General features: G+C 34.7%; 1 protein-coding gene across 2 annotated transcripts in view; it reads right to left on the bottom strand.

Moving 5' to 3' along the window:
• The window catches only part of ITPR2 (inositol 1,4,5-trisphosphate receptor type 2), a 2416542-nt gene that overhangs the window by 1926516 nt on the left and 472337 nt on the right, over window positions 1-17689 (bottom strand). For both annotated transcript variants that reach the window (XM_044087657.1, XM_044087658.1), the window contains exon 3: window positions 7967-8079. In XM_044087657.1, coding sequence (XP_043943592.1) covers window positions 7967-8079 — 113 coding nt within the window. The remainder of the gene's footprint in view (window positions 1-7966; window positions 8080-17689) is intronic.

Below are 17689 nucleotides of genomic sequence, written 5' to 3'. Positions count from 1 at the left end.
AATGTTAATAGTGAAGTCTTCAGATTTAACCATAAAGAATCAAAAAAGTAAGTATTATGAAATTTAAACTTTAAATGGATTTGTAAGCTGAAGATGTAGACTTTTGAGTGAGCAAAGTTTGTACCAGTTGTAGCTATATGTTTACTTGAGGCAGTTCTTTAACAATTTTTTTTTTGTTTTTAGATACTGTGGATTGTATTTAAGGCAGTGAGATAACCATATTCGGATTTTTATAAATAGGTTGAAAAAGAGCAGCTATGCTATCAAGGTTTACAGCTTAATTAACTTCTGGAACTGATCAATATGATTTTTAATGATTTGTCCATTGTAAGTTTCTTTGTATCTTTAGATTAAAAGAAGGGAAAGGCTAGAGGGTTACATTTATAACAAATAATACATGTATGCCATATAGTGAGTCATGCTGGGTTCCACTAGGTTGTATGGAACTTGGCAATGAGGGCTTTCAATAGATGGGAAGCCCTTACAGTAAACAGTAAATATAGATGTCAGGATGACTCATACTGCCCTGTTGTTTAGGGCAAGTTAATTAATTATAAGAAATTCTTGTAGACTTAAGATGCCAAATAAATTTAGCAAGTTGAGTGTGAACCTGATTAAATAATTTTTGGAAAATGAATGAACTGCAGATGTAATAAAAGTAGGAGACTCTGACAAATATTCATTTTAATAATTGCAACTATGGATAACAATAAAAATACAGAGATTCCCATCTACAGAAATCTGAAGTAATATTTATCTATACTTTGTATATGCTGTTCTTGCAATTAAGTGATATAAGAGAAAATAAATTTATCCCTAGGTATTTTACAGAGTACTTGAAGTTTATGCCAGCGTGGATGGAGAAATCAGTAGGGTTTTTGTTTGGGGATAATATAGGAAACAATGATGACTTTGGTACATCCAGCTTATAATTGGCAAAGTAAGAGCATTTTTTAATAATATTAAGAATTCTGGCAATACTGGGGTTTGGAACACTTAGGTATATAGTGACATCACTGGTGAATGCTGTAATTTGGAGTTTGAAATGGTAAGTGGTAGGAGCAAAAAAGACAGTTAATTGGTTTAAAGAGGGAAATAAAACTTCTATATAAAGGCTAAACAAATAATAAGAGTGACAGCAACCTTTGTCACGCTAATTTTTCAGAAAAACAGGTGAGGAAATGTGTTTATTATCATGTTAGTTGAAGGATTGGAGTAAAGAACTTTTATATATTAGAGAAATTCTGGAGGACATCCAAATTTGTATAGAATTAAAAAAAAGAAAAACAATACTGATTTTATCAAAAGCTTGTGATATATGAAGTGGCATATATGTTGTCCTTACAGTTGGTTTAAAAAGTTGAAGAGTTTTAATGATAATCATTTGGTCTGATATGTGTATTTTAAAGGCCAAACTGAAATGGACAGATTACTCTAACATAATAAGTTTTAAACGGTTAGCAAATATGTTAGCATATGTTTTAAAATCTAGGTTGATTAAGGCAATAGGTCTATAGTTATTAATATTATGGTTGTCACTTTGTTTTTTTAGGTATCAGAAGTGATTTGTCTCTATTAAGGTATAAATCAGATAGTCCACTGATGCTAATGTAGGTCAAAATTTGGTTCAAAATGTTTAACAACTGGTCTTTGAAGAATTTATAAAATTCAGTTGTATAGCTTTCTTGGCTGGGAGGGATTCCATTTTTTAAATGTTTAATAGTTTGTCTAATTTCAAGAGATGTGAATGAGTTTTGGTAGCATTTCCTTCTGAAGTAGAGTTAATTATGGGAATTCTAATTGGTCCAGTAAGATACTGAGTTCATTTTGAGAAAACAACATTACATTTGATTCATATATATTCTTATAAAAGTCTTCAACTAACACAATAATTTCAGGTGTCAACTAGTAAGAAATGTCATTTTTTTAATCTCTTGTATAAAGTGGGATGTTTTCAGATTTAAAATTAATTTAGCTAATAATCTTGATTGCGAACGACCCCTTTCAGAATATTTAGCTAAAGTGTAATTTTCATACCAAGTTAGCTGTGAAAATAAAGGAAAGTATACTCCTTACTAAATTGCTTAATTTGAGTTCAATATATGGAATGAAGCTCTGGGATAAACACATTTTGAGTTGTTGAAGTTTGTGTTTGATATTGACCTCTTTATGATTTTAGGTTTTTGTTTAATGTACGAATCTTTACTAATCGGGAAACCTCTCAAATGGGATTTTAACACTGCCTATTGAATGTCTAGTTTTATATTACAAACGGTAAGTTACTGATAAAAGAAGTAAGAAAATATTTAATTTAATTGATTAGTTCAGGGTAGCACAGTAGTAGTGGGTTAAAATACCAATTGTTAATAAGGGATGGGTTTTGTTAAGGGTAAAGGAAGGTTTAATGAGATTTGAATTTCAGAGTGGTTGGATATGGTAAAAGGTTCAGTGATAAACTGAGTTACTTATTTAAGAAGGCTACATGATATGAGAAAGAAGTGACCAGGATTTTAAACATGGAGAATAAAATGTAAATTTGCTGTCTGAAGGAGAAACTTCTCTGGTCAGTGAGTTCAGATTCAGTTTCTAAGTTAGTAATGGCTTGTGATAAATTCAGATTTGAATTTTTATGGAAATTATATCTGCCTTTTTGGGGTCAGTTACTGCATTCCAATCTTCCCAATGTAAGTAGGTGATTGTTGAATTTTTTAAAAGTAATTCTAATTTGCGATAAAAATAATTTTTGGGTATGAGGAGAGTAAGGGGTGAAAAAGATGAGTGGTTAGGAAACAAATTACATCTAACTCTTATACAGTATCATCTATTGAGTAGATTGTAGTCTGAGCCAATAACAGAGCCTAGAAAAGAGTTGTTAACCAAAATTGCTGCTCCAGATTTCTTGGAACTAGTTCCAGTGAGAACAGAGTATTTAATCCATTTTTTGTGTAATAAGGTATCTTGATTATGCAAAAGGTGAGATTCTTGAATAAAAATTACACTGACAGCAGATTTATAATATAAATGTAGAAGAGGTTTAGACTTTTTAGGAGCTTATATTCCCTTCACATTCCAGGAGTTATTGTTATGTTTTTCATAAGTATCTATGTTAATTAAGAGATTAATAGACTATGGAAATAAAATTTAAAATAGGAAACATAACTTGGGATGGAACTGCAGCAGATGAGTTTCAAAGTTAAATTTTTATATAACTACCTGAAAACTAGTAATTCTATTATGTAGTTAAACAGAAATGATAGTTTATGGTTATTTAAATCATCTTTTATTTAGATATCCAAAATGTTTAACCTTTTTTATGTGTTCATGATAAAGGATCACACAAAGATGTCAGTGAAAATGTACAACAGAAAGAGGGCACTAAGAAGGTGTTTTATAAATACAAATAATTAGCAAAGCTGTGAGTAATTATATGCACTACTATTTGCTTTGTCTTTAGCCAGCAATTCTGACTGCCTGCAAATAGAGAATTTCAACTAGGCAGAGATGTCATCGACACTTAACTATGAAAGACTGCAAAGAAACTGAACTCTTACAGACTAATATTTTACTCATACGGCTTATGGTCTAGTTCACCTGCTTATATAACAATACAAGGGGCTTCATACTCACAAACTGTCATCATAATTGCCGATCATCATTGGAGACTATTTCTGTAATTAGCTCAACACATTCATGGGCTTCTGATTAAAATATGAAGGATCACTTTTTATGCATATACTACAGTAACAGTCAATGACCTTTCAGAATAAGCTAGTCAAGCTTCTCAAATATTCCACCTTCCACACCTGGACATTAATCTGTAAATTGCTATACTTTGGAATTGTGCCCTGTTCATGCCAACATATTTTCCTCCTGCCTTCTTAATAGGCCAATGTGTGCCTCTAGCAGCCCTCAAGCAGTTGACAGAGTACATCTTCAAGGTTTGCATCTAATGCATTAACAAAACATACCTGCCAGTCAAACATTTCATTTTGTATGTATACATTTATGTGCATATCTATATTTAAAAAACAAAACAATTTGAATGAATAGCTAAGCATTGAATAAACCAAAAATCAGGATAAAAAAATACACTTCAGAAGGAAAAATAAGAAAATGTGATGTCTGTCTATATTAACTTTCACTTTTTGACTGTAAACTATAGAACTCATAACATATTTCATTACACACTTTATCATGAAGCAAAATGGCACACAGTACATGCTAACATGGCTTTCTTACTTTTATTTATTTTTTGTGTATGTAATATAATGATTGCATCACTTGCCTGGAATTGCACTGTTTCCTCATAGCTTTCTAAATGACTGCCAAAATAATTTAGTGAGTAAGGTAGCAAGTATTTCCTTTGCTACAAATCACTGCAAAAGAATGTATTAATTATTCCCAACTGTTACTTTCTAAATGACTACTATAGCTTACTGAATAAAATAGTGGACAGCAAACAAATTAAATCCTGCTCCTGAGAGATTTAATTTCTGTAACATACTTTTAAGAATTGTGAAGTTTTGAGAAGTTATCTATGAGCACCAAAGCTCATATTGCAAATGAAACTAATTTAGTACATATTTCCCAGATTCAATTAACAAACAATAAAAAAATACAACTTTGGACACTAGTGTCATAGTTAAAACAAAAATGACAGCATAAAGTACTCACGGCACGTTTTCATAAGCATGGTAGTCTTCCTTAACACACCAAAATGAAAATAAAATCTGGAAATAAAAAGTAGTGACCTTTCACCCAATGTGATCTTACGAAGTCATAAACCTATAATCTCTAGTCACACCAAAAAATGTCACAAACCTGACAGACCTCTGCATTATGGGCACAATGTTAACCATACAAAGCTAGAAACAGAATCAAAAATGTTCTCTTCTATGGGACAGGGACATGAACATAAAAAGAAATTACAACTTTTATTCAAGGTGATCTATGGGTTAAGGGTGTTTGAAGAATCAAGAGGAAGGAGTGGGAATGTATAATGAATCAGTGGCTTAAATATTCTTTCTGATGCTTGATCTTGCCTCAGAAAATGCAAGCCTAGTTACTTGTATGCAGTGTTCAAGGAAACCTCCACCTTTTCCTACAATTTAACACAATTCTTAGGTTGCTTTTCTCCCTATAATATGATTCCAGTACTGTGTAAGTACCTGAAACCTTCCTGTACTTTATAAAACTTTCATTTACTCACTTTGGGATCAAAGGAAGGGAAAGACCATTCATGTTTTTTAAGCTTAACTTCTCACACAAGTTGCAGAGGAACTTGTTTACACTTGCATGACATACCACAGACAATGAGAAATTTGTAGTCAGGAGCTCAGGCTGCTGTAAACAAGACAGTTTGTTGTGAAACTGTTTTCCATTGCCTTTATAGCAGAGGGGAAGAGAACTTTCACTGATTCACAGCTGCTTCCAGTGTAGCCATGCCTTTCATAGCAAAACAGACCAATTAGATCAGTCAGTGTTTTAAAAGCAGTTGTCACCTCTTTTGGAAAATTTACATAAAGCAGCATTACAGCACTGATGTGCCACACTTTATTTTTTTTATTTATACTACTTTACATTTTAAGATAACTTGAATGTAGTAAGAAAGATGCCTGTGACATTTAGAGAAAAGTCAGAAAATATTTTTTCTTGTAATTCTTGTAAAGTAACAACACATTTATCAAAGTGTAGGGGGAGGGGTTGTCAATTCATCTTGCACTACAAAAATATACTTTGAACAAAGGCCTGCAATTTAGCAACTGTTTTGGTTGCAGCTGTATAATTCCATAGTATACTGCAAATCAAGCCCTGAGATGCACACAAATGAGGGCCATTCAATAAATAAAATAAGCAGTGCTGTTACAGACAGTAAATAAGATGACAGTGACTGACAATGATCCCATTATATGTCAATGGGATAGGAATACGTCACTACTTCCTTATGTCTGGGATGAAAAAACACAAAAAGAAAAATCTGGCAAAGCTAGACTTTCCACTGTGTAATACCTTAAGTATCTTGTATCAGAGGCAATAATGGATATATGCAAATTACCTTTAAGGATATTAGGTGTTTCAGCTAAATGACAATTCTGAATGTCCACGACATTTTCTTTTACTTTTACCTTCAAGTCTATATATGGCCAATTTCAGGCAAATAAAGACAAATCCCCTCTACCTGTGAACATGCATGTTTCTGCCTTCTTATGGCACCAGCAGCACAGCATAAGAGGAATGTTTGGCTGACGTGGAAACACAGGGTTGTATACCAAACTGATATCCATAAACATTAGTGTGTCTACAAAATATCCCAATTGACAAACTAAAACAATGAGTAAAAAGGATGACTCATATAAAGCAGACTCAAAATGGACAATGGGAAAGAGAAAGGCTTGAAGAAAAATAAGCTCACATTGATATGTCAAGCCCCATTAACAGCCATTTTGCAGAAAACATTCTAAAATTCTATAAGCAGCAGCCAGAGTGATTCTGAGGTGTTAAAATAACTCAGACAACAAAGACAGAGTGAAAAACTATTTTTTTTAGTTCTAAGGTGGAGTTTTCCTTTAAGCTGGTCATTTAAAGAGCAAAGCCAGTCTTTGTTAAGGGGATGTAACCAGATACTATGGTGTACAAAACAGTAAACAAGAAATGATGCAGCTATGTGGATTAGAAAGGGTGAACTGGTTCTGCAAGACTGGGATACTGTAACTAGGAAGAAGAGCTATAAATGGAAATACAAGAATCACCAGGACTCAAACAATATGCTGTCATATAAAACAATACACAAAGCAAAGGGGTTAGGGATTTTCATTGAGTCAGAATACATACAATGGGTACCCAGCTGGGCATCCGAGTTCCAGTATAAGCTGAAAGCAACTGAAAGTTACATCTGAGGTCAACTGCACCTTAAAACTTGAGTTCTAAGAAGTGGTAAAAGCATTCCTACCCTTAATGTGGAGTAGGTTCTTCCCATGTGAGTACATAACTCTGTAATAAAAATAAATAAATAAAATATAAAAACAAACAAAACCAAAAACAAATATCACAATTCCAGGTTTATTTCCCTGTTAAGCTAATAATAGCACCATTTACTTGATGAGACTCAATCAGCTACCTGCATCAGACAGGACTACCTATTTATGCTCTAACCTTCTCCACAGTCTTACATTTTCTAATACCAGTCCTTTATTATTTAATAAATGTCCCCACTCTATTCATCTGTTGTACTTTCTGTTAACAAGCAGTGAGCTCCATTATTTTTAACATAGGCAAAGACAAAGGGTATTCTCCAAAGGAGATCTGGGACACTCAAACATGCTTTAAACCCATTTAAGAACTAAGTAAATAAAATGATGTTCAAGGAATAACATCTCTCTCATCAGGAAGCATAGGTCAGATATACCTGTTTTCAGGGATATCATCCAGATTACTCCCTTTGCGACTGTTTCTTGAACAAGGCTCTTATTTAATAGAATTCTCAGTCCGGAATTACTACAGCCACTCCTTTGAAATGATGTGAATTTAAGTCATATATCAGTAAACTTGCTACAACTGATTACTTTCTTTATATGCATAACATACAGTATATGTGCACCCCTTGTATTTTGCAGCCTGTCTTAATTAGCTCTCATTTTACATATTACGTATATCTTGCCAATGGCTTTGGCCCTGGCAGAGAAAAGGGTAATGGACTAGTCTACGTAACCCAGTTTAAAATAAAATGGGAAGACAGGAATCTCTTAGGTGAAATGAAGTCAAAAGGACAGATGCAAGAGCAGGAGATGAAGACAATAAATGAAGACGAAAGGAAAAGGAGAGATGGAAATAACTGGAGTACAAAAATTGTAGAAGTATGGAAAAATAAAAACACGCATGATAAAGTAAATTACCTTTAACAAAAGCTGTCATATAAAAGTTGGATTGCCTTGCACAGGTCTAGAAGAGGTCAGAGGAGGTTTATTACCTGCAGTTTTTTCAATAATGGGTCTTCAGTGTTTCCTTGCTTAGCTTGCTTTGCTTTCCAGAACTGCTTCTGTGCTGAGTAACGATTCATAGGGCACACTTTGAAGAGACAATCTGCAATGGGTTAAAATGCACTGCTTTAGTTGCTCATAATCTGAATATGTGACAAATAAAAACCGTCTTAGAAACTACACATTGATCAGTGCTGCACTATGTATGTAAACCATACACATTCACATCAAAATACCTCATGGAGAAAGCAGAGATTATCATAAACATACAAGAATATATTCATTTGTCTGTGTATTTATGTCTGAGAAGATATTCTTGACATATCCGTAAAACAACACATGATAGATAGTTTGTTTGACTGTGAGTTGTATTTTCTTACTTACGTGAGCAATTACTAATACCAATCAGCCTGATCTCACTGGCTGTCCTTTAACTAGTCTACTCCATTTAATCTCCTTATGGAGTATTAACTCAACTATAAACAGTGATTAGTGCAGAGAGTATTCTAGAAATATGTATTCTGGTAGATGGGTCTTAATCTGGAAAGATGGTGGCTAACCAAGCAAAAAGCAAATCCAGCTGTAACCATTAAGAAAGTGGGACACTTACCACTAGTGGTACTTAAAATGAATACATTACAGACCAAATACCATTTAGAACATTATCTTTTAGTGAAAGTAAAATTGTATTGCTTAGACTACAAAACTACCCACTATATTGCATGCTGTTTGCATTGTGCTGTTCAAATACTGTTCCCTGATTATTCATACTTGCATCTTCTGTGCACACATGACAGGCAGTAATGGACTTTGTCACGTTTTGATAGCATTAAATTTTACATAAGATACACTGCTTTAAGAATCAGAATCAGAATACTGAAGAGTTCGCAGCAACTGCACGATGTAGAACTTGGAGTATGAATAAGAAAAACATAGCCTAACGTACAGTGATTCCTACAGGAGAATGCTAACACATTTTACTTGATACCATTCCAAGGATTCTGTACCTATATGTACTAACTGAGATTGTACGAGGCAGTTGTCAGACTGGGTGACCCAATCCCAATAAAGGTTACACCCACTTAGGGTTGGGTCCCACTGACATGCCCCCCCCCCCCGATCACTGTATATAACAAGGGAGTTTACACCACACAATTTCACTTTTCTGAAACTGCACTTTGGTGGCTCAAATAATCTTGATGGACTACTTAAGAGAGTCTGACTTCATCTTCCTTGTCTTCGTCTTCGTGTTTAGTGTTTTAGCCTGAATCTGTGACACCTGAACCCAACCACCAGGGTTGAGGGGTGAATAACTGAAATTTCTGAATAGCATTCTACTGAAATTTCTTAGTAGCTTTCTATTGCATACTGGGTCACTGAGATTTCAATATTGCATACCAGCTTTCTGGTTTACTGAGATTTCACCTGGCTGGTTCATAGTTGTCTGTGACCCACTGAAGTCTGTTGACTGGCCTACTTTTTGGTCACCTCTGGCATTCTTGTTCCAGTAAGGCGGGCTTCCACCCTGGCAGCCTTGGCCTGACTGTACTGGACATCACCGCACACTGTGTGTGTAAAGAGGGGCCACCTAAACAAAAGGACTGAACTTTCTAAAGGACTAAGCACCCAATAGGGCTCACTACAAAATATCTGGAGACTAGAGCACTGCCTCCATTGCCTGCATCGCTGCCTCAACAGGGGTATTACACTTAGCGTAACTCCTCAAGATAAAGTCCAGTTATATCTCAGCTTTGTACTCTACCTTTAAGAATAGGCATGGTAACTTCTTTAAAGGAAAGTTTCTTTCTGGTGGGACAATAGGCCTCTAAAACTTCACAAGAATTGGAGAGTAACTATGATTTACAGGAAGTGTTCAACAAGACATAAACAAACGTTAAACTTTGTACAAATTACTAGAGTGAAATAAAAACTTATAAAGCCAGCCCTGAAAATAAATTATTGAAACAGAAGGACAGTATCAATAAAAACTTCACTAAAAGTGCATCAACTCAAAAAGGCAAACTCACTCTAATGTTGGCCCATTAAAGATTAACAGTAAGTGAGTTACTGGTGATTCCTAAACTGCCAAAATGTTTAATAGATGGTATTTTAACATCAGTTAGTGACAAGTCTTGTTCAGGCATAATTGTATCCATACTTTGACACAAGCGTTACTTATTCAGGTTTGAAATATGTCAGACACATGAGTACGATGGGCTCAGACAGTATTAGTGACTCATTTGTTAAAAGGGGAGGACTGTTACACCTCTGTGCTACATCTTTAACAGTCTGATGACTTTTAAGATGCGAGTCATGCTGCCTTCCAATCTTGAAATAACAAAACTAAACAGCTATCTGAGAAACGTAGGTAATTGGTTATCTAACACTGGTGTGAAATTTAGCATTTCAAAATGTAAGCATGTGATCTTTAGAAAGTAACAAATCAATACAAATGCAAAATTGTGTGGTAAAATATCAAAGCAAGTTAAGAACATTGAGGATGTGGGTGTTATTGTTGATTATAATCTTACATTTAAAGCTCATGTTTGCCAAAATCCCTCTACAGAAATGAAGCAGTAGGATTACTGTTTAAACAATGGTTCATAAGTTTATAGATAAGTACTAGGTAATCAGCTTATAGACCATTAAAAGCTTAGCCAGTAACTCACATTCAAAAGCCTCAAGGGCAATACAAGACAGATCAGGGAAGACACTGAAGCTGTCCATTCAATTCTCCAGGTTCACCTTGAAGGTGAGAGGAGCACTACTGTACTTAACATACAGGGTCACCTTGAAGGTGTGAGGAGCACTACTGTACTTAACATACAGGTTCACCTTGAAGGTGAGAGGAGCACTACTGTACATAACATACAGGTTCAGTTTGAAGGTGAGAGGAGCACTACTGTACTTAACATACAGGTCCACCTTGAAGGTGAGAGGAGCACTACTGTACTTAACATACAGGTTCACCTTGAAGGTGAGAGGAGCATCACTGTACTTAACATACAGTGGATGTTTGTTGTACAGGCAGCAAATACACTGAGATTTGAATCTATGATGCCAATGTAACTTACTGATCCACTGATAAAGGTTTAGTTCATTTAACCAGGCATTTGAAAAAACATTTGTTCTACCTAGAAATAGGACAGTAAAGAGCATCAGATATTTCATATCATGGCAGGATTGGCAGAAACCCACATGAAGGAGTTTATAAGAGACTAAGGACAGAAACTGCCAGCCTCTCAAGCTGAGTGATATGCTTAGACAAATAAAGGCCAAAAGGGGCATTACAGTCAATAGATCTAATGAAATATGAATCAAGGGGAATTGAGACATCTTTGGATATACAGGAATTGCCCTTGCTTTATTTATCTATTTATGTGACATAGCACTACAGCAAATTAGGAGTATAAAGGACTTGGGAATTAGAACTGATGAAAATCTTACACTTAAAAACCATGTTTGTCAAATACACTCTAGAAGCAAAAATAAAAAAAATGAGAGCAAAACCAGCATGAAAACCCAGCTCTGTTAGGATAATGCAATTCCTTCATGTCAATTAGGGTTTTAAAATCTCTACATTCACTATTCATCTCTATAACCTGGAAAATCATTTTTTTTACAAAGTGAAAGATCAAACAAAATATTTACAAATACAACTACAGTAAACTATATACAATGTCTATAATGTGTGTGTATATACATACATATATATATATACATATATATATATATATATATATATATATATATATATATATATATATATACATATATATATATATATATATATATATATATATATACACACACACACACACACACACACACACACACACACACACACACACACACACACACACACACAAGGAAATCTCTTAATATTTCTCTAACATAAAATGCAATTTCTCCCAAGCAATTTGCTTACAGGTCAAATTCTTTATTCTCAACTTTATGGTGGAGATTTCGTTATTACATACTGATTTGGCTAAATAAATACATTCACTATTAAATAAGAGAGTAGATTCATATTTCCAGTTCTTCGTAACAATTTTCTTTGTCATCGCTAGAACTGACCATGATATATGCACTTGACTTTTGGGTATGACTTCTGGAACTGGCACGTTAAATAATACAACAGAATCAGAAATTATACTATTATTATTCCACAAAGTTTTACAGAAATATCTAAAGTCATTCCAAAAAACAGGATACCACAAGTGACAATCATATGAAACCAATCAGCATCTAATGATTTACATATCCAACATGCCATAATCATCCTTTTTATACATTACTGTGATTCTTTGTGGTGTTAAAAAAATTCTCTGTAAAAACTTCCAAGTATAAATTCTCCAGTAAGGGGAAACTGCATTTTTTCCTGCCGATTCAAAGTTTTTTGTTATTTACTGTAAATTCTTCTTTATTTATTTTAGTAGAATAATTCCAGTAGGAGACATCTGTAAAGTTAAAGTCAGTTTTAATAGTTTTGTATATCATGGATATGAATGACGTGCCCCTTAGGGAACCATTATTAATAACAGAGAAAATGTCTAGGATTTGAAGTGCATTTTTGCCATGTGTTTCTAATGACTGTGTAGTTTTGTTTTGAAAGAATTCATTACAGGTTTGGATATCAAGCCAATAATAATTTTGTAAACTATATCTAATATTAAATGATCAGCTGAATGAATTTTATTTGTAGACAAAAACTGATTCCAATACATCAAATTACCCATAACATTTTACTGACATCAAAGGAGATCCAACATTCACTAGCGAAAACAATTGGGAATATGGAAATGAATACGTTTTTAATTAGGTGGTTGGAATACATACATCTTTTAAAATTCAATAATATCTGGTTAAAGAGGAAAAATGTTAGTTTCTGCTTGTTATTCTGTATATATATTTTTATTAGTTATATAAAGATATTCCTATCTATTTGAATAATAGGTTCAAGTAATATGTTATTATTATTTAGTAATATATTTTCACATATTGACTTCCAATAGGATGTATATGAAGTATTAATCCAGATGAGTATTATATTAATATCATCATCATTTACATATAAATCAGTGTTAGGAAATCCAATACCACCTTCTTCCCAACTTGGAGTATGCCATTGTAGGGATATTCTCAGCTTTTTAGGGTATCAAAGAAACTTGAGTAAGATATCATTGATTATTTTAATAATTTTTTTAAGTGGAGGGATTATTAATGACCCTGAAAAATAACTTTTAAAAGCCACCACAAGTGACAAAATAACTAAAGACAATATTACTACTGTTCTTTTTCTGAAGGTATATTGATGCTCATAGGTTAACTTCCCACTAAATCTTCCCAAATAAAAAACACTACAACTCAAGCATTGCAATACATACAATGTTTCTCAGCTAAAGGAAAAAAAACCTTTGTAAGTCCATAACATGCTCAAACTATTGAGTCATGACTGATAAAGTATACAGTAACTGCAGAATACTGTTTATAAATTTAATTTTTAGTATAAATGTTTTAATCCCCGACATAAAGCTTATTTTCCAAAATGTTTTTAATTTCAAAATTCCTTTTAATGCAAAGCATGTTACATTGCTCCATCAGCTGCTCTGTATTTTCTAATGATATCCTCAAATTCCTGTTATTATTTTAATAACTGTAGTGCTCACATTATGGTTCACTACCACAGTGATAGCCACTAAAATAGATGGGGTTTATACAGTTATAACAAATGAAGGTTCCCTTCACAAATGACAGCACAGTGTCCCTTTCTAAGATACTTTCATGAGCAGATTCTAAAACAAGAACCTTGGCAATTGTCTTGAAGGAATCTATTTATAAGGAAAAATATTCATTATGGAAGTAAATATTGTGGCAAGAAATATCCAGGGAATTGTTATGGCTAGGCTTGTATAGGCCCTAGGGCCGATAGCCTAGTACCAACCTATGTATGAAATCCCCTTTACTTGCAATAAGCTTAAAGGTCCTGATGGCCTTATAGGTTTATAGTTTCATAGGTAAATATTAGGCTATCAGTCTGTAGAGTATTACAAGCCTAGCCAATAACCAGAGGCTAGAATCAAATCCTGTACTTCGCATCTGTGAGGTAAAGAGCTTAACCATTACACCAACCCCTCTCCCTTGTCCCTTAATAATATTTTGGGCATATCTGCAGCACATACTGGACAAGCCAAAATGGCTCTTACTAAAAGCCTTGGTATCTAAAACTTTTTTATGCATAAATGATTTGTCCCACAAGTCCTTATGTACTTGTAAATATAGAAGCTTAACACTTTGATTATCCTTGTGTCGCTATTAGGTATTGCCAGCTATGCCAGGAGAAGTAAGGCAGTGGATGTGTAACATATGCCAGCACAGCTAGCTGGAATTTTGTAAAGAATTATATGTTATTTGTATATCAAACTGAATTGTACAGTTGTTTGCGTTGAAAAAATGTATTTGTAAAGCTGCTTGTGTTACAAATGTACCAAAAGTGGGTCCTGACTGTACTGTAACTGTTTAAATGTATATGTTTTAACAGGGGATACTGGAAGAGAAGAGGTTAATCTCAATCCACCTGACTTTGAAAACAGTTTGAAATTAAATCACCTGGCTTAGCCCATAAAGACTGAATCTTACAGTTCTCAATGCAGCCAGAGACAAAAAGTCTGTACTAGGAAGCTTCCTGTATTGTCACTGGGGTAAAGTAATTGCTACTCTGCAAGGGTGGAGGTTTGAAATTGTTTTATGACTTCTATGAGCTGCAGAAGATCTTAGCAAGGCTCTGTGTGTGTATTACTGACACATATGTGCTAAATCTTGACAGCTTCTAGCCAAGGGAGAGGCATGGGAACCATAAGTCAGATGTCCAGATGTATGTGATGTCATTCTGTAATCCATCACTAAAAATAATGTTTAACACTAGGTGAGACTGAAGTCTCAGGGCAGTCTGTTTTTGGAACCTGACAAAGACGGACCCCTTCACCAACTTCATCTTGCCTTGCTCTAGTAAGTGACCAGGGAATAATAATTCTTTAGATCAGTCAGGAAAATATAGTGAGATTAGTTAAGTACTGTTTTTTTGTGTATCTGTGTTAATCTATTTGTCCATGTTGTTTTAATATTTCCTGTGTTGAAACTCTGGTGTTTACTGGAAATAGATATTTAGCATTTCCATGTTCTTTTCTTATTTATTATGTTGTTGTGTCTTTTGGCTTTTCCCGAATAGGGGTCGCCACAGAGGAACTCCGGTCCACTAATGATTGGCAGTAGATTTTTACGTGCCAAGTTGCCGGCCCTGATGCACAACCTTCAACGAAGGTACGCCCATTCATGCATGTCTCCACACAGAAGACGCTCTAGCTGAGAATCGAACAGGACAACGTCTTACTGTGAGGCGACAACACTACCGCAGCACCACCAGCGCAGTACATTTAAACTTTTCATTGTGGCTGTTTTTTTAGAGAATATTTTAATCTCTGAGACTACTTATATATATATTTGGTGACAGCTCTGGCATTCCTGAAAGCCTTGCTGTTGGGCAAACTACCATCTGTACTAATGTTACTTTCACTCAGTATAACTGGGTACCCTTGAAGGAGCCTTAGATTAGCTGGTTTTGGAGTGTCTGCTGGCAGTGTAACTACCTTACAGTCTGGGCAGAAGGGAGCATAGCTAGTAAATCTTTGCCAGCCTTTTTCATGTGTGTGTATGTGTATGTGTGTGTGTGTGTGTGTGTGTGTGTGTAAATCAAATCTCAAATGGTGTGTGTGTCAGCTGCTTGGAACTGAGACACAAATAACTGGTTTCACAAACAGAGTGGAGAAGAACTTGACTTGGACATTTTGCTAAGTTCTCAAGTCTACATCTGTGCGAGTGGGGAAGTCTTATTGGGGACCTGGAGGGTGGGAGAGAGAAATTCATACTCCAGACTGTGTTCCCTGTGTGCTCTTAAGGGAAATTGTGCTAGATGCAGAGAGCTGCAGCTGGAAATACGGTGTGTATCTATTTTTGTTCTAAGTGAACGTCCCTCTCCAGTGCCAGTGGTGAGGATTCAGGCTCCTTGGTCCAGAGAGGGGACATCACAATCCTATATTAATGTGAAGTGAAAAAAAAATAGCAGTAGTTCCATGTAAAGAAAAAATTGTGAAACGTGCCCAACAGTACTTTCCATACAAAAATATAGTCAGCAGACCTATAAAACACATGGACTAATTGCAGTACGGACAATTATATAAAAGCTTCCTTCTAAATGTCCACTACTATATTAGCAATAATATGAGCCACAGCAGCCCCCACCTCCAACAGACAGACACACAAACACTTACTTGTGAAATATTTCACCTTAAAATTAAAAACAAATAAATCTTATGCACACACTGGCAGATAACACGCACATCAAAAATATCAACACTGTCATTTTTTATTATCTTTTCTTCTTGGGGAACATCTGTATGTAAAGTACCTATTGTTCCACTTTGTCTACAAGAGGTTGTTTTACTTATCTAGTAAAATATGATGAATCCAACATAAAAGAAGGGTCTCCTTTCATCATATATTATAAATTGCATTTTACAAAATGGCTAGAGTTCCATTTTTGGAACACTGGCTGCTACAACATGTCTCAGTGAGAGATTCAATATATTTTAACTATCCTAAGTATTGCAACACATCTAGATTCTTTAACAGGAAAATTCGGCTACGTCCTCCATACTGCATCTTCAGATTCAATATCTACCATTCATCAGCAAACTGTACATGTTCATAGCACAACCAGCACTATTCATTATAACTAAAAACCTTACCAACCCTTGTTCACATTGCATTTCTGATGGCACTACTGTTCTGAAACACTTTGAGGCATCTTCTTTCTTTCCAGTATGATTTAACATATGCTTTTCAGCAAGCGTAGACCGCAATATTCTAACGTTTATTCACAAGTATTATCAAAGGAGAAAATAGCCAGATGAAGAGGTGGGTTATAGGTGGTGGGTTTCTCAAAAACATTTACCATAGGAAGACGAAAAAGCTTTACTCATTAAAGTCTAAGATTCAACTTTCTGGTGTAGCATTTAACCTATGAGATAGAATCCACCATATCCACTCTCTGCCAGAAAAAAAATAAAATGTCACGAAGCACAAAATAATCCATCTCATTAAGATCAATGTTAGATAATGGAATAAACATAAAAGCGCGAGTGTAATGTCTTGCTGTATTTCCCCCACTTTGTCACGCCGACAGCATCTACTGGTCAAGTCCCTGCAGCACAGTGCATTTCCTGCACTGCACATTGTTTGCTAGGACTGCATTCTAGTTACTAGTCTGCAACACAATCCACTTCTGATTAATAAACTCTGTTGGTCTGGGACCATACTGAGGGATGTTTTGCTAAGCACAAGATGCAGAGATCTCCAGAGAAGCTCGTTCCTGATTTGTTCTTCTAAAAAAACACTTTTCCTCTACTTGTAGAAATATCATGTGAAACAGAAGAAACTGAATTAACACCATTTGTATCTTGTTTGCATATATTATCTATCACTCCATGTTTCTAATAATCTTGGAAATCCCTTTCAGATTTCTTTTTAAGTTTTTGAATTTTGTAGCGATATGTTAAACCAATGGACCCTCCCTTCAGTTACTTGTGTCACAGGTCAAGTTCTTTAGTAAGTCATTAACTTTCATTTTGTTCTTTAGGAAACACTTGTAAAGCTGA

The sequence above is a fragment of the Protopterus annectens genome, chromosome 11.part0 (genome assembly GCF_019279795.1).
Source record: "Protopterus annectens isolate FY-2018-M chromosome 11.part0, PAN1.0, whole genome shotgun sequence".
In the NCBI taxonomy this organism is placed as follows: Eukaryota; Metazoa; Chordata; order Ceratodontiformes; family Protopteridae; genus Protopterus; species Protopterus annectens.
The sequence above is the reverse complement of the archived record's forward strand: the minus strand, read 5'-3'. Positions and strand labels throughout refer to the sequence as shown.